General features: G+C 45.5%; 1 protein-coding gene across 3 annotated transcripts in view; it reads left to right on the top strand.

The window, feature by feature from the left end:
• The window catches only part of CCDC149 (coiled-coil domain containing 149), a 99058-nt gene that overhangs the window by 70750 nt on the left and 6577 nt on the right, over positions 1-21731 (top strand). For 2 of the 3 annotated variants that reach the window (XM_054582000.1, XM_054581998.1), the window contains 4 exons: positions 1324-1468; positions 8920-8996; positions 10544-10576; positions 15032-15148. In XM_054582000.1, the coding sequence (XP_054437975.1) occupies positions 1324-1468; positions 8920-8996; positions 10544-10576; positions 15032-15148 (372 nt within the window). The remainder of the gene's footprint in view (positions 1-1323; positions 1469-8919; positions 8997-10543; positions 10577-15031; positions 15149-21731) is intronic. The other variant, XM_054581999.1, reaches the window with a different exon arrangement.

Genomic DNA, 21731 nt, shown 5'->3' with positions numbered 1-21731 from the left:
TGGCAGGGCAGACAGCGCCAATCAGATGGCAGTCTTAATCAGAACTAGGGTAGCTTGAAAAAAAACATGCTGACTCTCCTGCTCACCTAATAACCAAGGCACTTTTCCAAGCAACTTCTTTTTATTCCACTAGGAAAGGACACTCTAGAATTTTTTTAAAAGGAAACTACAATACTCTATAGATATGTGAAGTAGCCCATCTAGGTTTAGTTTTGGAGACCCTTGACAGCATCGCATCTCTGAATGCTGAGATGCGGTCTCATCACCGCCGTGGGGTGGGAGGAAGGATGCCACCCACACCCAAACACCATGGCAGAGCAGTAAATCTGGACAACCTTCCTAGGTAACCATTTGTCAACCTCTTATGAAATCCCTTAAATGGATGCCCTTTGAGCCAGCAAGAAATAACTGTAGACACACACAAACATTTTGTTTCAAAAAAGTTCTTCCTGTATTAGCTATAATTTTTTTAAAAAACCATTGGAAACAACATATTTATTAATAATTATACATCTATATATGAATTACTAAGCAGCTCTTACATTTTGTTTTAGGAGCTATTCATGATGTGGCATCAGGTTAAATAAAAAAAGCAGAGCTTTTCCCCATTTTTGAAGAGAAGTGTATGAATTTGTATACCCACATGTAGAAATGGTGTTCAAAAATCTATAGTGATTTATACTGTTTCCTTTTCTTCTGTCTGGTCAGAGTGCAAGTGCAAGTGGCCCTTGTCTTTTTGGGTAATCTCTTAGTTTATCCACCCTTTCTAAAAATGTGCCTGTACAAAATATATTTTGTAGTTTAAATAATCTCCTGAATTATCTCACTACCCACTGGAGGCAACTTGCCCTGGGAAATTATGTTTTAGAGGAAGGAATTCAGGACTAGAGTCGTTGTCATTTGCATGGCTGCGTGACCTCCAGCCGACGCTTTCATCCATCTGCACCTTGCTTTCCTGTCCATGAAATGGGGATAAATGCTACTTCCCAGGTGGATTTTTTTTTTTTTTTGGTTCATTTTACGTCTCGAATGAGTTAGTCAGTGTAAAAGTTTTGTTGAAAATGTAAAATACTGGACAAATGCAATAGATTATTATCCTCTTAAAAATTGTTAACAGAAGTCCATGAGGACTTCCTCCTTTCTGTTTAACCCACACACTGAATTTTATTTTGTGCTTTTACCCCCTGAGTGGACTCTTCAAAGCAGCATAGCAGCATTTAGAAGCTGGGCATCTATCTTTGCCCAGGCAGGGCTGACGCGGGTTTGCGACCCAGTGTTCCAGGTGAACTTCAGGCTGACTTGCACATGCCGTTTCCCACCTAGTTCAGGATCTGTTGTCTGAGGATCACGGATGCAGCCTCCCAGCCACTCCGCAGTCCATTTCGGACCTGAAATCTCTGGCAACAGCCCTGTTGGAGACGATCCATGAGAAAAACATGGTCATCCAGCACCAGAGGCAGACCAACAAGTAGGTGGCTGGACCTTTGGGTGGGAGGTGGGCAGGAGAGATGTGGGGCGATGGCAACTGGTGTGACTACAGGCCTCTAGGGAATCAGGTGAGAAGCCACAATCTGGAAAGAAACTCCTTCAACTTGAACTGTGCTTCTGTGTTATGATAGCACCTTGGCTCTCAGCTGAGGTCAAGCCAACAAATAATACTGGTCACTTGCTTACTGAATGCTTCCCCCAAACTACTCACTGAGTCATGGCTATTAAATGGTGATTTTGATTACCCTTGCCTGGGTAACTCAGCCTACCGGTCCTCCAGGTCTTCTTTAGGGGAGGCACCTCCTGAGGGCCATTTGCACCTATAGCATGACTTTGAGGGGCCCTGAATGGCAGGAACGGTGAAGCATCGACTCAAAGGCAGCTGAGCCTGCAAAGCAGTCTCATGTCACTCTTCGGGATCAGCCAAAAAAAGGTGGTGAAAAACAATTAAAAAAGAATGTCTTATTTGGTAATTATAAACATACTGACTGTGATGGACAAAATCGAGCAAGTTAAGGTAGCCATTAGAGATTACAGAAGCAAAACTGGAAGTGTTCAGAGGACGGCGAATAAACAATCCGCTAAAGCAGCAGGCACTGCACACAGGGCTGACTCATGGGCTAGTGCCCTGTGGCTGCTCAGCCCCCCGAGCTCAGAAGCTCCCTGCGTTTGGTCTAATGCTCCTGTCTCCATGTTGAAATTCTGAATTATTTTTTAGCAAGGGGGCTGCACATTTTCATTTTGCACTGGGCCCTGCCAACTATGTAGCTGATCCCAGCACCAAAATGAAAGTGTGAAAGAAGTGAGCAGACAATGAAAGGCTGGGCTTCTGGCAAGAAGGGGAGGGACCAGGGAATCGGGGCCTTGGAAAATGATTGAGAGTATTGTAAAAACAAAATAGAAAGAAGAGGAGATGGAAGTGAAGGGAAGATCGCACAGGAGATTAAGATATATATAAAAGAAGGCAGAGAGCAGTGGAGGGAGTCTGGGCAATCTCGAAGAGATGACAAGGGTAATTTATTGAAAGGAGTTTCAAAAATTCCTTTAAAAGAAATCTTAACCAAGAAATGAAACAGCCAGAGGCTGAAATGCAGATACTAATAAGGGAAGGGCGAGGGAATGGGAATCTCCCCAGTGCAGGCGTGAGGTCTGTTTTTTCAGGCTGGATCCCTGTGGTGCTCCCCACCGCTGTTGGCCTGACACTCCTGCCCCAGGGACAGGCTGGTTTCCTAATGTGTCCCCAACATGTCCTGCTGCAGCCATGTGCATTCCCAAGGTCCTTGGGCTCTCACCTCTTTTGAGAAAGATTGACACTTTCATTTTGCCAGGTTTAACTTTGCTTCAATGCACGTTTTCATTCTTAACTATTTAATAATTTGTAATTGTCTCGTGGTTCAAATTTAAAAGGTTAAACAACAATATACACAGCTCCTTGAGTAGGCGGTTTGTTATAACATTAATGTGTTGTGTAGGAACTTAACTCCTGTTCATCTCAGTTAGCCTGTGGGAAAATTGGTTTCCTTATATGTCATTTCACTTGAAGTCAAAGAACCTGCTGAGGGTGTTAAGTTAGGACCTACTGTATCTCCCAACTACTGTTGTCTCTTAGTCACCAAATTCCCTTTTCTGGAAGAAACTACTGGTCCTCACGGCTTGCGGGTCTTTCCCAAGCAAGCACATATAAGTAAATGCGTAATACATTTACATGGACACACTAAAATATTCATGTATGTTTATGTAGATATAGACATTCTCTTTTTTATGCATAGTAGATAGCATAGACTTTTTAAAAAAGGTTTTCACTCTTCTGCACTTTGCCCATAACAATAGATCTTGAAGATTGTTTTATATCAGTACATGAAGTACCTAATGTGCCATTTTTAATACTTAGAGGGTCTTAAGTTTCATACTTTTGATAAATGTTTTATTTGGGAGCATGTAAAGAAATTAATTAAACAAGAAATGGAGTGGGGGCTAAGAATCCAATGTGATTTCTGTCTGCTTGCTGTTATTACCCCCAACTTAGCATTTTGTAACTAACATAATAAGATAGCTTTGTGTTGGTGGGGCATGAAAAGTAGGAATAAAGATACTCTGTTCCAAAAGTATGATTTCTACTGCCTGACAGTTACCGCCCACCCCTTGAGAAGGTGCAAGGAGAGCCATCTTGAAGAATTGATGACTAAACCCAGGACTTTACATTTGAGAGCGTGTTCAATTACAAGGCATTTTGCTCGAGGTACTTGTTTCCAAAGAGTTGGCAGTTGTCTGATTATCACTAAAGAAGAGATGAGGTTCACTTGTCTTATAAACAGATGGCAAAGCATTAATAGAAGAGGCAGATGTTAGAGTACTGTTTCACTCTCTAGCCCTTCCCGACAAACCCTCACGTTGCCAGAGGTGGGGGTGGGGGTGGCAGTGGTGGTGAATTTATGAAGACATGTTGGCCTTTCGCTCCCCTTCCTGCTGTGTCTGAAACTGTTCGCGGCTCTTCCCTCTCCCTGGCCAATGGTAAACAGCTTGGAAGTTCAAGATCTTGGTAGCAGCAGGAGCTGTCAGGGATCAGAGCAGAGATTCAAAAGGCCACCTGGGTGGCGGTGGGGGCAGGGTTATCTCCAGGGCTGTGTAGAGCCACAACCAGCTGCTTCTGCAGGCCCTGGTTCTCCCCAGGGACCCTGCCTCGGGGATGCCTGTCCCCTGTGCTGTCCAGATAGCAAGGACGGAGGCAGAATGGTGGCCAGTTCCTGAGTGAGTTCTGTCTTTGCAGATCCCCTATGATGTTGTTATTATCACTAACTGCTGTTGAAAATCCATCTAGAGGCCTGACATCTTGAGGATTTTCCTAGACTACTGGGTGGACATATGCTGAAATCTCCCCTGTCTTAAAACAAACTGTAGCTAAATAAAAATTTTTGTTTAAAATCTTCCTTATCCTTAAAAAAAAAAAAAAAAATCCTCTCTCTAGCCTGTTTATGCCTCAAGCTACCGCCCTAGCTGTCTCCTTCTATTCCCTGCTAAGCTACTTGGAGAGTCAGTCATCTATACTCACCACCTCAATTTTCTTACATTCTGCTTTTGTCTCAGCCCAGTCACTTAGATTCTGAATTTCACCTCCTCCACTGAAACATCTCTGTCAAGCGTCAGACACATCTTCTAAGTGGCCTCTTCTAAACTTTCATTTAGAAGTATGACCACTTCTAGAATAAGAAAACACTGACCATGCCATCCCACCTGGAGCTCTCTGTTGGCCTCCAAGGTCCCACGTTGCCCTGGTTCTGCACCTTCATCTCCAGGTGTGCTTCTCTGGTCCTTTCTTGCCTCCTGCAGGAGGCGATGTAGTTCCCCGTCCTTCTGACTTCTCCCATGCAGTTGGTGAGCAGATCCCCTCTCCCAAGCTACACTCCCATCTTTGCACCCCCAGATCTTTCCTCTCTCCCCTGTGTCCAGATGGGTATCCTGCAGACACTGCACGCTCCTCACCTACCTCCTGGTTGTTGCCCTATTCCTTGGGCTTCCCTACGTTCTTACTGGCTTCTTTTGGGCCATGATTGTTGTCAACTTGGATGATGACCGTCTATCTGGTCTTTCTGCTTCTTTTCATATTTCTCCCAGGACCTTCTCAACTCTGCATCCAGAATACTTTTCCTAAACTTCATTATGCTGCTTCTCTGCTTAGCATCCTGCAATGCCTCCCCATTGCCAGTGTGTAAACCTTAACTTTGTCAATATGGCAACAAGACCATGAAGTCTGGGTCCCTACAAGCCTCTCTGGATTCATCTGTCATGTACTCTTTGCTTCTGCTCCACGGTTCTACTGAAGGACTTGGGTATTTCCAGGCCTAGGTTTTGATTCTGTCCCCGTCACTTAGCAGCTGTGTCACCCTGGGCATGTTAGTTGACCTCCCTGGGTCTCAGTTCCCACGTCTACAAAATTAGGATGAGAAGAGCTCCCTCATTGGTTGTGGCAAGGGATTAAAAGAAATATCTGTGCAGTGCTTAGAGTAATACCTGGTACAGAACAAGTGATTGGCAAATATCAACTATTAGTAAAGCTTTTCACTGGCACCGTGTGCATGTGTGTGTGCATCTGCGTGTCTGTCTCCCTGCAGGCTTTTAGTCCCTCAATTACAGAGACAGCATCTGCTTCTCTTCAGTATCCTCTACAGCCACAGCAACTGTTTGTCAAACTGGTCAAACTGGTCAAACTGAATTGAACGGACCCTGTTCCTACTCCCACCATCCCCATCTGTAAATACAGCCACCCATTAAGACTCAGATAGCTCTCCACCCTCACTGGGCCGCATCACGCCACGTTCAGTGGACCACCTGCCATATTCTTCCAGTGTCAGGCCAGTCCTGAGGTCCCTCTTTGTCATTTGAAGCATCTCGGGTTCTATTTGGCAAGTCAGCTGTGGTTATAGCCCTATTTCAATATAAATGGTTTTTAATGAGTATTTGCTCCAGTCGTGATAAAGCTCATCTTACATTGTTGTTGTTGGTTAAGAGCATGCACTTCAGAAGCAAACTGAGGCTTAGGTTTGTGAACCCTGACAACTAAGAAGGGCTCCTGGTGGCTAACTACACTCAAATTAAAAAAGAAAAAAAGAGCTTTACAGCCATTTCTGCCCAGGGCTTCCCACACAAACTGCCCTTCACTGAGAAGCTTCTGTGCCAACATGCCTGCCTGTGTTAAACTTCCTTCCTCCGCACTGAACTGCGTGCCTGTGTTTCTGTCATCTGAGCCAGCCCCTATAAAGGAGTTCCTGGAATCCTATTTCAACCAATAGGACTAACTAAGGCTTTCCCCACCCAATCAGAACTGCACAGCTCTGACCAATCAGAGCAGCTCTATTCTGACCAATCAGAACAGTGTCTTGGGACCAATCAAACTGAGGACTAGGTATCCTCATTTGCATGAGGATGGACCAGTCAGGGACAAGGGGTGGGGACTTGTGCCTATATAAGCCAGCTCCCCTCTGGCTTTGGGAGCGTAATTTGCACAGAAATGTGAGGGCTGGGTTTCCTGGCTCCAGACCAGTGCAGTGTGGAGCAGAACAGAGCACACCATCACTGAACAAGCAGCCTCACAGCCACGCTGAAGCATTATTGAACTGTTTTCACACCATGCCTATTGCCATTGAGCTGTTTGCTCTAAGTTCCCTTCTTCACTGCACCCCAAACTGAGGAGTCCTCTTGGTGTTTGAACTGGCGCCAATGACCGCCAGTTGAGAGGTTCAAATCCAGACTCATCACCAGCTGAGTCCTGCATGTGGCTTTGGCCAGGTTAACTCACTGCCATGCCTCTGTTTCTTAGTGGGAGAAGTACAGTATGGCAGTGAGAGCACTGGGTGTTGGGAAAAGACAGAAGTTTGAAATGAACTCTGGGTCCTCGGGCAAGTTGCTTAACCTCTCTGTTCCTTGGGGTTCATGTATAAAAGAAGGATAAAAATACAATGTACAGTGCAAGATTTTCGTCAGGTCTGATGAAATAATGCAAGTCTTGTAGGTGTTCAGCATGGACCCTGATTTACATACAAGACTCAGAAAAGATCAGTTTTGCTGTTAGTGTTAATAGGAGTATAGTTGCTATTGTCAGTGATCCTATTACTACTACCACAACTTCTTCGGGGCCCATTTGACTGTCTGTAGCCCTGCATCAGATGCCTGTGTCAGGTCAAAGAAGGAAACAGTCACCACAGGCAAACTTGGGCAGGGCCTCTGAAAGTAGCTTGTTGGGGACACCAGTGAATTCACCTCACTCGATTTCTGGGAGACACAGCCGTTGTCTGGGAACAGAAAAAATGGTACGAAATGTCTCTTCACCACACCTCTGAGCGGTGCCCTCATGGCACCCTTCAACATCCACAGGAGAGTTAAGCCTTATCTTTTGTTTCCAAGAGGCAGCCACCTACAGATGATCTGATCTCCTTAAGAAACAGGCATCAACTTGAACACTGCTACGATTGCATCTCAAACCCATCAGCTGGTGAAAAGGGAGCTTGGATCAGAAGGTCTAAGCAAAATATTGAAAGTGAGATTACGAAGAATGGTGTTTATTGAGGGGTCAGAGTCATGAAAGCAGAACAGACCTAACAATTGGAGTGAAAATTGAAAGTAATTGATAAAGGCTATGCAGAATTGAAGACTTAAGGAAAAGAGGCGAAGAAACGCTCTAAGTACCTCGATGAGGGAAAGCACATAGAGTAATGTCAAAGGGTTTTCTGTGAACTCACAGGGGATATTAATTAAGATGCTATAAGTCAATTCAGGTAAAATAAGGATGAATTCAAAGCCATATGCGTATGTGCAGATATATACATATTCATGTCTCTGTAAATATGTGGGTGTGTGCAGCTAGCTCTGGAATATAAAGAGAGCCAGAGGAACAATCCCGGTGTTCTGATTTCTCCTGTTGAAAGGGATTGAAACTCTGCTATTAAGGCTATTTCTGCATCATATTAGCACAGCAGTGCCAAGAAAATCCCCTGAATAATATAAAGACTAGTTTGTCTGTTTTTTTTTTTTAAATTTCCAGGCCAATGGAAAGTGATTGAAATTTTAAATGAATGTGAAATCATTTCCCAATATATTTAATTTTGTGTAAAGGAAGAGAAATGTGTGCCCATGTTTATGTCTTTCCATGCATATAGACAAAGTCTGACATGCAGGTAAATGGTATAGTCTTTTCAAATACTCATGCCAGAACTTACATATCAATGAGCCATAATGGTCACCTTGGCAATATCATTATTCTAGTGATTCTGCAATCTGCAGTTACTGAGAATTCTTTAGAAATGCCTGTTTTTTTAAATTTTCTCCATCAATAATTACAAGCCATAAGAAAAGGAAAACATTTACTTAATCAAGCGCATTTTTTTAACATCTACCAGTCATCATGCTAGATATCAAGGAAGACTCGGACATCAGTCTGACATAGGCGAGATCTAAGGAAGCAGAAACTATTATTTTATTGACCCAAAGCAGCATTACCAAGACTTGATTGTTTCCAAAATTCAGATCTACCTTCAAAGAACTAAGGTGTGAAACCACTAAGGATATTCAAAAGTTATAGTCATTTTTAGCAATGAGTAATTCTTAAATAGAAATGTTGTTAAGATGTTTGGGCAGTGGTGGAATAATTGCTTAGCTTCTCTAAGGAAATACCTTTTTGGGAGAGGAACCACTTCAATGGCAACATTTTAGTTTTTTAAAAAAATTATTCACTTTATTTTTACTTGTATTTTAATAGAGAGAGAGCGAGTGTGTGTGTGTGTGTGTGTGTGTGTGTGTATTCTCTTTTTAGTAAATATCTTAAATCTCGAAACATTTTCTATTAGTGCACTAGTGGGTTCCCATGTATTCTGCTCACAGCCCTGGGAGCTGAGGAGATGCTAATTAATCTGTTTGCTGCAATTTTCTCCCTTTTTCCAGAATCCTAGGGAATCGGGTGGCTGAACTGGAGAAAAAATTAAGAACTCTGGAAGTTTCTGGTTTGTGGAGTCTTCCAGGTAAGCAGAACTTCATAAAATTTGTTTTCTTTCTGTCTTTTTTTTTTTAAAGGAAGCACTCTCATAATTTGCAAAGAAGAGTCTACCTTTTCAATGTCCTTTAATTTGAAGACCATTGCTGAGAAACCTACAAGTGTCTTAAACTTAGAAACTATCATTCTGGAGGGAAGTTAGAAAATTAAAATAAATTTGCAGTTTCTCATCTATGTAACTATGAAGTTTTGCTAATTTAAATGGGCAAATTGTCATTGTATGTGTATTTTTTTTAAGATTTGTATTTTTAAAAAGATGTTGTGAATATAAGAAATTGTTTCATTTTTGTTACCTATAGGTGTCTTATATTTTTTCAACTTAATCATCATCCCTACAAATGATTGTAAGGATACACAAAGATTTGTTCAATTTAATTGTCAATCCTAAAAATGAAAATAAGGAAAAGCAAATGCTCTAACTCCAGGGGTATCCAACTTTTTGTTGTCTCTGGGCCACACTGGAAGAAGGAATTGTCTTGGCCCACACATTAAATGCATTGCGATACATAACCACAAAAAAAATCTCAAAATGTTTTGAATAAATTTACAGTTTTGTGTTGGACCACATTGCAGCCACCCTGAGCCTCATGTGGCCCATGGGCCGCAGGCTGGACACCCCTGCACCCAAAGGCGCTTGACAACCTCCTTCTCTCTTCCCCTATCCCATCTGAAATGTGGCTTGAAACTCAAAATTTCCTGTGGAGATTTTTTTTTACACTTGTGCACCTGAGGAAACTCTGATGTTTCACTTTAATTAGCTGTATTTTTTCTGTTTGTCTTGAAAAGAAATACACCTTTCATGAGACCCCGGTCAGTCATCCCCCCACCCTTTCTCTTTACAGCTGCAGGAATGGGGTGCCTATCATTTCCCACCATCTCCTCTTCCCCAGAAGCAACGCTGTACAGATATTCTAGTTACTTAACCTTTCCGCACAGACTGGTCTCCTCTGCCCTTGATTTGTATCCATTGCCTCCCTGTAATGTACGGGGAATGAAAATAACGCAGCAGGGACATGGACAACAACACGTTGCTTAATGTAAATCTGAATAGCTGCCTTAGGTCGCCTGGAAGTGCGTTTCATAAATTGGAATTTTTAGCCGTGATTCCTTGAAGTTGAGGTCAAAAGACCTAACAGAACTAATTAGTGGCGAGTGCCATCCTGGGGATTTGAATGATCCATTTTGCACAAGAACCTTTTGATGCAGTTAAAACCTTATCTTCTTTGAAGGCCTTTCTTTTATTGCATTGAATTTCAACACAGTCGGGCAAATTTATCGTTTATTTGTGCAGTCAGATTGCTATTTCTGTGCATGTACTGAAGTTTTGATTTTTTTCTCCTCTCCAAATGACTTAGTGAAATTTCACAATGTTTTATTTCTACAACTTATGTAAAAAGCTGAAAGTTGAATAACAATGAATGCTGAGAATTTTCTGTCTCTGGTGATGTTTGGTCTAGGCTGGAATGGCTATTATGCAATAACAATTGTTTCTTTCCTTCCTTTTGCTGCCTGAAGGCCTGAGCTACAATGTTTCAGTAGGATTTGGGAGTATGTTCTACTTGAAATATCTGTGTGTGTGGCTAATATCAGTCCTGCATTAATATCATCCCCGCATGTAAATAAATAGGAATGCATTCTCTATGTATCCTTGCACTTCCCTGATTAGAACAGTTAATTGGAATCGAGAATTCAATTAGTACAAAGCAAATATTAAATGGTAAAATTAGCTTTGAGGGACCCGGCTGAATGGGTTTTATGCCATGGCCGCGTTTGTTCTAACCTCCAGCCTCCACGTAGATGCAAAGCGGGAGGATGGGGAGAGTGGCGATGGCCCAGTGGGATGGCATGGCCCTGGCACAGTGATGAAGGATGTCACCACGAAGCGTCGCCTCACGGCCCTTCTCCAAGCCTGCTGGCGGGGGCGGGGGCGGGGGCGGGCGGGCCCCTCCAATGGAACGCAGACCAGCCCCTTCTGTCTGCTCGTTGTTTTATGACTCCATTTGAGGTACTGAATGGTGGAGCAAAAAGCAGTATGTTCTCTTCTCCTCCTTCTCCTCCTGTTCATCCTCTTCTTTTTCTACTTTTTCCTCCTTCCTCTTCATTCTTCTCTTCTTCCTCTTCCTCTTTCCTTCCCCGAATGGGAGCCAAATTACAGTGTTTTCAGCCAACTGGAGGAAGCTAGGTCTCAGTGGTTTCAGAGAATTGCCGGCTCTCTCTTATTTAGCTGCACCTGGAAAGAGCATCAGTGTCTCCTCCGGTCACTCAGTCCATCAATGTGTTTGATACCTTTCTGAGCATCAACTCTGTGAATTTAGTTCTGTGCCAGGTATTCCAAGACACGCCCCTCACTCGCCCCCAGAACCCACTTTCCCATTAGCACGTGAGATGAATGTACGCCAAGCAGTGAGAGGAAAGCGGAAGATGGTACACGATGAAGCGTGGAGTGATGAAGGTATCACCGTGTGAGATGTCGGCAAGTGCTAGACCTCGAAGGACAGCTGAGAGCAAAACACTCAGGGATGGCGAACCCGTGGTGTGTAACCCGCACTCCCAGGACACCGCCTCCTGGTCAGAGTGCACACGGGAGAGAAAGCATTGTCCTCTTTCCCCATCTAGTCTGATCCCCTCCTCTTAGGTAAGGAAGTTGTCTTAGGGAAGCCAGGAAGTGAGATGATACCCGAGGCCGCCGTGGCTGGTATGAGAACCCAGGTGTTTGGCTCTTCCTTTCCTGGGTCACCGGTCCGAGGGAACTGCATTTGGAGAAGAGGCAATAGGACAGATCCGATCTGCTGGGAAATGGTTTGCAAAGCAAGGTGGATTGGGGAAGAGGAAGTCAGATGCCAGAACAATCTCTTTGGAGACACTCAAGGACGGGGTGAAGACGCCCAGCCCTCATTACTACATGGCAGAAATACTGCTGGGAGTTTAACGTGCTATGATTTTTCTTTAACTCTCTTCTCCCTCCCTCCTTACCCTCTCAGCCAACGGTATCAAGCTCTTGAGGCTGTCTAAAAGAGTTGGGGCAAACTTGTGGTCTTGCTGGGAAGTGGACAAGCTTGACAAATGTCACAGCCTGTGGAGAACTCGTCTGGATAGCAAAGCATATTCCACACTGTTTAGCCAGTCCCTGAGAGGTAGAAAAGGTAAGGGGCGAGTGCAAGGAAGCAGGAGGCTGGGCCGACCTGGTGGACTCGCCGCCGTTCAGTTCCCGGAAGGAATGAGCCTCCACCCTCCCTGCCCCTCCCTTCCCCAGCCCTTGGCTGCCCTCTGCCTCCTGCCTCTAGGATGGTGCTTGGGGACCTCTGAAAGGATGTGTCCTGGATGTGCTCATGCTCTGAAAACAAAATGCCAGAACAAATCAGGCGAGAGCAGAGCCTGGCTCCTTGAGCTTTTCATTTTCATTCTCTCTCCTCCCCTCGAAGCATCAGCCTAAGGAGGAAAATGTGCATTTTGAAAGCTCTTGGTACATTTCAGAGCAGAAGACGGGGGATGTTGTGTTAGAAGGAATCAGGAGGGCTTCCAGAAACCCAAACACCAGTTTAGTGGATGGAAGGGCCTGGAGGACCGTCTCTGTTAGTTCAGGTTTGACCCTAGTTTGTGGGTCACCGTTGCCCCGCTCCCCATCCTCCAGTCCGACAACCCAACGCAAAACCATGAAAGAGCAGCCCATCTGATTAGAGCTCAGCTTAGTCAATACAGGCGCAATCTAGGCTGAGTTAGAAACAATAGAACTGGGATCCTTCTAAGAAAGACCTTTGAACCCTTCAAATATTGTGCAAGAATGACCAAATCTTGGCATTTTGCCTGAAGATAAGGAAATGATCTCCCCAGGCAGCCATTGGGAGAGGGATGTGTCTTCTCCCCAGCCCCCACCTTGATGGGACATAAATGAGTGGCAGCTTCTGTTTCCTCCTCTGTGTGCCTGCTTCTCAGGGTCTTGGAGAGGTTTGATGTTGCTGCCTCCCGCATTTTGGAGGGGCCTTGAGGGGTTGGATGTCTCCCTGTGCTTTGAGGGGGCCACAGGCAGTCCACCCTGGAGAATTCCTCGTGGGAGGAAGGCTCGGGATCTCAGCCTGCTCCCAGTCTGCCCATAATTCTGATTCGTTGGCCACCAGAGAGGACTTGGAAGGCTGGTTGTTCACAGAGAGGCAGGGTGTGTCTCTTACTGAGTCCCCTTAAGGCCAGAGAGCTGCCAGCCCACCTCCTAGAAAAAAGATGGGTCAAGAGATGCTTTCCTTTCCCCGAAGGGAGGACAGTAGCTATTGCCTGTGGTGAGAAACAAAAATCCTGAGGCATCTGCTGCGGGTTCAGAGCAACCATTAAGCCCTCAAGGTGTTTCCAGATGGTCCCTTTGCAGCTCAGAGGGAGACCGATTGTGTTGACTTCATTCTGAGAGTCTCTTAAGAATATCCCGATGGCTCTCCTCGGGAAGCCTCCCCAGCCTGTGGCCTGGAAGATTGCTGGGTTTTTGCCATATGTGAGGAGTAGCTGTGCCAGTGGGGAGCTTCAGGGTTGGCTCCTCTCGGATTTCTGTTCTTCTGGGAAGACCTTCAGAGAGCAGAGAAACCAGAGTGCTATGGCTGCTAATAACACGCGCCATCTGCCTGAGGCAGCGGCCCGCAAGACATCAGGATTCCCAAGGACGCACCTGCCATTTATTCACACATTTATCAGATACTTATCGAGCACCTACCATGTGCAAACTCTCTACTGCAGTCTCGGAGATCAAGTTAATAAGATATGGCCTAACGGGAAGACGGTGCGGTAAACAAATTGAGGGCTCAGACGGAGAGTCCAGGTTCACCCAAGGAGTGAAAGTCTTCACACAAATTTTACCCTGTGCTCTGTTGAGCCTGAAACTAAGATCGTAGAACTCAGAGCCTCTGACTCGAGCCCCACGGAGTGACTTGGCTTTAGAAAGGGTCTAGCGCAAAGTTGGACAGCCAAGGTTGGACCACAGGCTGGGACCTGGTCCCTGGGGCTGGGGTTCGGCACAGTGGTTCCCACCGAGAGAGTGCCAAGGCCTCGTGGAGCAAAGTGCGGGAGCCAGTCCTGCCTGCAGGGCCCTTTAACTGCTGCTGCAGCCGCAGCCCTTCCTGCCCGCCTGTTCCGAGTCTGTGTTCGCAGTGCCTCTGTGTGGAAGCCGTACTTCCCGCTCCTCACCTCCGTAACTTGCCGTGCCCCTCAAAGTAGAGTCATCATTGTTTTCCTTTGCTCCTTCTCTCTGACTCATACTTTCTCCATCCATTGAGGGAGTCCATACAAATACATGGAAGGTTTTGGCTGGTCTGGGACTCTCTGTTCTAAGTGAAAGTTGAGCTGTGATCCTCTGAGGGACCTGATACTCCCTGACTTACCACAGAGTTAATACTCAACCTTAATGACCACACCAAATGAAATCAGATGCAGTGTATACGACAGAGCTGTGAAAGGTACCTTGTAAAGTAGTGATTTTAATAGGTGCCATTGATTGAGTGCTGACTAAAGGCCTAACCCTTGACATGAATCAGTTCGTCAGAACCACCCTGGGAGGTGGGTGCTGTTATTTGTCCTCACTTAACAGGTGAGGGCCCTGTGGCTCAGAGGGGTTAAGCGGCTTGCCCGAAGTCACCCGGCGAGGAGGGGATGGAGTCCAGAACACACACGCTGTACTGTGGCTCCAAAGCCCGTGCTCCCAAGCGTCCCGCTGGTGTTAGTATTGTTACTGTGTCACCCTGATCAATGCCACTCAGCTTTTGGCTGACATACAGGCCGCCCCTTAACGGTGGCGTTTGTGGGCAGCCATGTCCCAGGCAGACCCCCAGGGCTCGAAGGCAGCCATTGCCTGTCCTCACGTTACAGAAAGGCCTGCTGGCCATTTCCTTTCCATGGTGTTAAGAGACTCTCAGACTGAATGAAGAGGGTGCCCTGTTCAGCAGCCAGTCCATTGTGTGGGCGTGAATGTGTCAGAGCAGCGACTCCACTGAGGACCTCATATGTCCATTTTCCCCTTCTCTGTGACAGGGGGCAAGGACACCATGCTGTTCAGTGACCCCACCCTTCCCACCACGCAGAGGTCCAGATCCCCATTGCTGAAGCTGGTCGAGCAGCCCACCGAGCACAAAGCAGACTGCAAGGACGGTAAGCACACCTCGATTTCTTTGTGGTTGCTTGGCTCATGCCAGGGATGGAGGAAGGCTCAGTGGGCATCGGTCCTTGCCCTCCTCACAGCTTCAGGGGCACTGTTGGGACATTCTTTATGTTCCTCAGTTACTTCTTTCTTGTTGCTTACATGGGCTCATCTTGTTTGGAGCTTCTGGAAGAAGAATGCAGGCTGCTGCACTCTCTGCACGGTGGTGCAGAGCTTCAGAGTTAGGGCTCGGTTTGCTGAACAACTTGGGTTCATAATCTAGCCCCACATTGTAGTGACTGTGAGGACTTGGCCTAGTAACTTCAGCCTCAGTTTTCTTACCTCTAAGTGATGATGCCAACCTCAGAAAAATCCTGACATGTTGCCTGGCACATGGTAAGCAACCTGGGAATCAGTCACGTGGAGAAAAAACCTTCTGCTCTCCCAGGCACACTTTCTGAAGGCTGGGTGTCCTGAAGGGGACCACTTAGGGAGAAGGCAAGCCAGCGGGTGCGAGAGCCAGGTCTCTTCCCACGTGGCCGTCTTGTCTCCAACTAAGCTGTCCTCGTCTTTCTAAGTTTGGCTTGTCTTCTTCCTCCATCCCCAGTGTGGTTGCCACCTTCCAGAATGGCCCCACGTGACCCCTCCTCCTAGTGCTCATGCCCTTGCGTAGTCCTCTCCTGCATGTGTCAGGGCTGATCTGTGTAACTTACAGAACACAGCAGAGGTGACAGTATGTGACTCCCAAGGCTAGGTCATAATAGACATGTCTGTCTTGGATCATTCACTCTAGAGGAAGCAAGCGGCCATATCACGGGGATGCCCAAGCAGCCCGACATGCCTTCAGGTGGCGTGGAGCGGAGGCCTCCAGCCATTGGCTGTGTGAGGGGCCATCTTGGAGGCAGAGTCAAGCCATCGGCCATCATGAGAGACCTTTAACCAGAACCACCCGGCTAAACTGCTCCCAGGCTTCTGAGTCTTACGCTGCTAAGTTTTGAGGTCATTTGTTATGCAGCAGCACTCGACTAACACACCCAGCACATGGGTGTCAGGGTTCTTTCCTTGAACACTTACATTTTCTCTCCATTTTCTCGTGCTCCAGAGTCATGCCTTCAACCGTCACCTCCATGAAAATATTCTCAAAATATTTTCCCCCCATTGGGGCCCTCTGCAGAGTTATAGTCCCACGTTTCCCCAAGCTCAAACTTTCCCACCCAGATGCTCTATGGACTTCTCAAGTATGACATCAGCAGCTCTCCCTGCCTCCTCCCTCGCCTGTCCCCCTCTCAGCCACCCGGGCTGGAAACCTACGCGTCATCAGGGCGCACTGTCAACTTGCCTTCCCCCTCCGCTCCTGGCCTGTAGCCCAGCCCTTTCTTTAGAGTTCCTTGTGCCTCCGCTCCTACCACTTCTGACTTGGTACGGGCCCACTTTACACCCTCAGCAGGACTCCCCCCCAGTTTCCCTGCCTCCCAGACTCTCCTGACTTCATTCCCATCTTCCCGCTGCTGCTGCTGCAGCACAAAACCCTGGAGCCCCGCTTTCCATCTCGTGCCCCGCACCACACTCTCCAGTAGCCCCCAGCTGTTTTCTGCTTGGAATCGCAGCCCAGTGGCCTGGCCTCGCCTGTCTTTCTAACCTTATGGTTCTCTGGCATGAAAACTGTGTTTGATCAAAACACGGAACTGTCCTAACCAGCTCCATCAGCTAGCTATTTTTGTACAACAAACCACTCCAAAAGTTAAAGCTTAAAGCAATGACAATATACTATTTATCACAAGCCGTGTTGTCAGATGGGCAGGTCTGCTCATCTGAGCCGGGCTGGACAAGCTCGCTCACACATCTGGACAGCTGTGTTTGGAAGCCTGTGCTAATCACTCATCGTAGTGCTGGAATGGTAAGAAGAGAAACTAGGGCAGGTCTGGGGTTTCAGCAGAGAGGTTCCCCAGGCCACGCAGGGAGAATTCCTGGAGAGACCCCCTGACTTGGGTGGGTCCCACACCAGCCAGAAGGCAAGGCTGGGCCTCCCCAGCCAGCAGCAGGTGGCTGTTCGCAAGGCTGGTCGCTAACACAGCCTGGCCTCCTGCGCCGTCCGGAACATGGCTCAGCTGGCGGTGAGCCCCTGGGTGGGCCCGGCCTGCTACGCCGCAATGGAGTGTGAGCCTGGCTTGATTGTCACCACAGCGGCATAAGTAATGGCCTGATGCAGAATGATAGCTTCCCGGATTCCATCATTAGCTCTCATTGTTCCAAGCCCGGCCTTCGGCAGCACGGGCGAGAACAAGGAAGCATTTATGGCGCGCGGTCAGTGTCAGGGATGGCCTGCCTCGTCGCCGCTGCTCTGATTAAATCCACCTGGACGCAGCTCACACTCGGGGCGGCGGGGACAAAGTCCATCAGGGACTGGTTAACAAAAGGAGACGAATGTCCCCTTTGGGCCAGTGGGAGGGGAGGGGGGCACATTTTTAGGGACTAGCAATCTTTCCTCCAAAGAGCTACTGTTTCATCATTTTTTTTAGAGAAAATATTTTTTCTCTCCACACTATTTGTGTCATAATGCATTTGTATCAGTTGATTACCTCATCATTATTGATATGTGTATTGTTATTAATAAGTATTAATGATACTAATTCTGTTTGCTAAAACAGCACGGAATAATTACTGTTATTTATAATAATATTTTCCTACTCTGAGTGAGTTCAGAAATCTTTCTCTTATGAAAATGGCAATGTTGTGTGTTCTCAAAGGGAAGATGACATTTCACAGCTTAAGAGTTAATGTTACAGAATCACAGAATTAAAAGAAGATTTTGCTCCCACTGCAAGCAACCAGAGGCGCTAGTTTTGGTTCAACAGTTGTGGCATTTTTCAGTGACACTTTTTGGTCTCCTGGTGATGACTTCAGTATATTTTTTAGACACCTGTGATAAACAAAAGGGAGGAGTGTTTTGGTAAATCTGCTAGGACCCATAAGCTAGTCCTGGAGCCTGGCCTCTGTATCTTGGAGGTCCTGGGGCTCTGAGAAGCTGGCCTTTATCGGAAAAAAATCCCTGATAGAACCAAATGGTAGAATTTCAGCCTTGTCCCCTCCCCTTTGCAGCTGTGCTTTGACCTCTAATGATGAATACAGTTTGGCTCCCCTCCCCCAGTTCTCCCTGCTAATCTCAGAGGCTTGCTGTTTTCAAAAAGATTTGTACATTTGATTATGAGCGACTGCCACCTAAAGAAATGGCACAAGGCAAAGTACCAGCAACCAGAAGTCCCCAGTGTGATTTAGACCACCCTCACTTAGATGTCAGTGAAGGTAGAGAAGATTAACCTGACCCACTGGAAAAACATTATAAAAGGTTTACGGGTTAGGTTGTTGTTGGTAGAGTTAATGCATTTTTCAGGGCCACTCGAATATCCTATTAAGTGTCCTGGAAGCAGTAACATCATAAGGGTAATTTCCAGAAGGAGTTTACCCATCTCACGCTGGTGAAAAATTTTGCTACAGAAAAGACCATCATTTACTCCTCTTGAATACAGCGGCTCACTCCATTCTGGAAACTTCGTCAGTTTGACTCAATATTTCCCATGCTCCCTGTGCAACCGCTGTAAAAATTCTCACTTGCTAGTATGAAAATTATGTGACTGCTTCCCTGAGCTACCTCAGAAGCAGCTAGATGTTTGTGTTAGAAATGTCTCTCTCTTCCCTCTCTCTTTTTATTTTTTGAAAGTGCCATAGTAAGAACTTTTAGGGTAGCAACCTGAATACAACCTGGAACAAGTACCATAAATTCAAGGATTGCTTGATTTATTAATGCATGGTGTTTAAATATACTAACGTATTCACTTATTCATTAATTAATGTACATATCCATAGATTCAAGTATTTAGTAAGCTATTTATTGAGCTGCTACTATAGAACATTGACAAAGTTAAGAAATTAACCTGGTAAGACTTTATGCTTTGGGTGGGTTTTATAGGCTAACTCTATTTAGCTGATCATTCAGGGTAAAAAGAAGTACCCTGTTCCCTCGGAGGCCCAGGCGCAGCCTGGTGGGGATTGGGGCCCTGGGGAGGGTACTTCTGGCCGGATTTAATCAGGTAGGCTTCATGGAGGAGGTGGAGGTGGAGGTGGAGCTGACCCTAGAAGTTGGCCGCCTGGACACGTAACGGAATGATGGTCACAGAGGGCAGGGCAGGGATGCCGTCGAGGTTCCAAGTGGCCGGAGTCTAGGGATATAAGGAGAAGAGCCGGGATAGCAGGTAGGAAGGTCATGGACTTTGTTGGGTCCTTGAAGATCCTGAATCTCATCAGGCTTTGTTCCTGTGGCAGCGGCCCCCTCGGAAGGTTTGATAGCTGGGGAAAGGTGTGGTCAAGTTTGTCTTTTACACTCGCAGTGCTTCTCAAACTGTAACGTGCACCCAGATCACCTCGGATCTTGTTAAAATGCAAATTCTGAGCCAGTCAGTCTAGGGAAGAGCCCAAGGACCTGCATGTTGAACAAACTCCCAAGTGATGCAGCTGCTGCTGGTCTGTGGGCCCCACATTGAGTAACAAAGTTTTGCGCAAGGTCCCTCTCCCAAAAGGTTGGATTAGAGCAGGAGACTAGAAGCAAAGGAACTGATTGGAAGCGAACATAATTATCCTGGCTTAACAGATCTGGATAGATTTTTTTTTTTTTAAGTCAAGGCTCGCTTTATTCACTCATTTATACACTATGAATTTCACTGTAAGCACAAGTAATGGTCTCATTTTCAGGTACAATACTTACTGAGGTCAATGGCTTCTCTGGAGAGTAATACATAGTTATCCGTGACTAAGCACACACTTTAGACAGTACAGTGTAGATCTGGTTCAACTCCTGTCTCTGGGACTTATTCTATGGATATCAAAAGGCAAAAGAGAAAGAAAGGGGCTTCTTTTGCAGGTGGGAAGCAAATGTGTATGGGAAGGACTGCAGAGATGGGGGGACAGTGGTCGTGGCCTGCCTGGCTGAGCGGAGACCCACAGTCACCTTCCTCAGTGATTCCAGCCCGTCAACTTCACAGCCCCCAGCTCTGTCCAGCCACCTTCTCTCCCTCACTGTGCCCCACCCCGTCCTCATTTTAGTAGCTTCAGTTCAGCCTTATGGTCAGTCTGATCTCACTAATATTTCATTTCTTCTAAAGTTTCTCAGGGTTTTTTATAGCAGTGTTCAGCTATTTTTAAGTTTCTTAAAACTTTAAATACCATTTTAAATAACTAAATGCCCCAAAACACACCCAGCTTTTAAATTGAATAAATAGATGCTCTAAACACATCCTATTCTTTTTTTTTAGTTTAATTTTCTATTACAGTAGACATTTAATATTATTTTATATTAGTTTCAGGTGTGCCACATATTGGTTATCCATTTGTATAATTTACAAAGTGATCCCTCTATTTCAATATCCGCCTAGCACTGCACATAGTGATTACAATATGACTGACTATATTCCCTGTGCTGGACTTTCCATCCCCGTGACTATTCTGTAACTACCAATCTGTGCTTCTAATCCCTTCACCTTTCTGACTCAGCACCCCAAACGCCCCTCCCCTCTGGCAACCCCCAGTCTGCTTTCTATCTATGAGTCTGTTTCTTTTTGTTTGTTTATTTTGTTCTTTAGATTTTGCATATAAATAAAATCATGTGGTATTTGTCTTCCTCTGGCTGACTTATTTCACTTAGCATAACACTCTCTGGGTCTATCCATGGTGTTACAAATGATAAGAGTTTGTTCTTTTTTAATGGCTAAGTAATATTCCACTGTGTATATGTACTGCTTCCATGTCTTGGCTGTTGTAAATAATGCTGCAGTGAACATAGAGGTGCATATATCTTTTTGAATTAGAGTTTGGGTTTTTTTATACCTAGAAGTGGAATTGGATATATGATCAGAAGTGGAATTGCTGGGTCCTAAGGAAGTTCCATTTTAAATTTTTTGAGGGACCTCCATAATGTTTTTCATAGTGGCTGCATCAGTCTGCATTCCCATGAACAATGCATGATGATTCTTTTTTTGCAATGTTTTTACATTGATTTATTTGGTTTCTTGATTTATTGATGATAGCCATTCTGACAGGTGTGACATGCTATCTCATTGTGGTTTTAATTTGCATTTCTCTGATGATTTGTAATGTTGAGCATCTTTTCATATATCTATTGGCCATCTGTATGTCCTCTTTGGAAAAGTGTCTGTTTAGGACTTCTGTCCATTTTTGGAATGTTTGGGTTTTTTTTTATGTTGAGTTGTATGAGTTCTTCATACATTTTGGATATTAACTCCCTATTGCAAGTATCACGGGTGCATATCTTCTTCCATTCAGTAGGTTGCCTTTTTATTTTGTTGATGGTTTCCTTTGCTGTGCAAAAACTTTTTAGTTTGATGTATTACCATTTGTTTACTTTCTCTTTTATTTTCATTGCCTGAGGAGATATAAAAATATTGCTAAGAGAAATGTCATTGAGTTTACTGCCTGTGTTTTCTTTTAGGAGTTTTATGGTTTCAAGTCTTTAATTCATTTTGAGTTTATTCCTGTGTATGGAATAAGAGAGTGGTCTGGTTTCTTTCTTTCTTTCTTTCTTTC

This window comes from Pteronotus mesoamericanus, unplaced genomic scaffold (genome assembly GCF_021234165.1).
Source record: "Pteronotus mesoamericanus isolate MK-2021 breed Mesoamerican mustached bat unplaced genomic scaffold, CSHL_Meso_final contig_68, whole genome shotgun sequence".
Taxonomy (NCBI): domain Eukaryota; kingdom Metazoa; phylum Chordata; class Mammalia; order Chiroptera; family Mormoopidae; genus Pteronotus; species Pteronotus mesoamericanus.
Note: the sequence above shows the minus strand (reverse complement) of the source record. Positions and strands in the feature narration are given on the sequence as shown.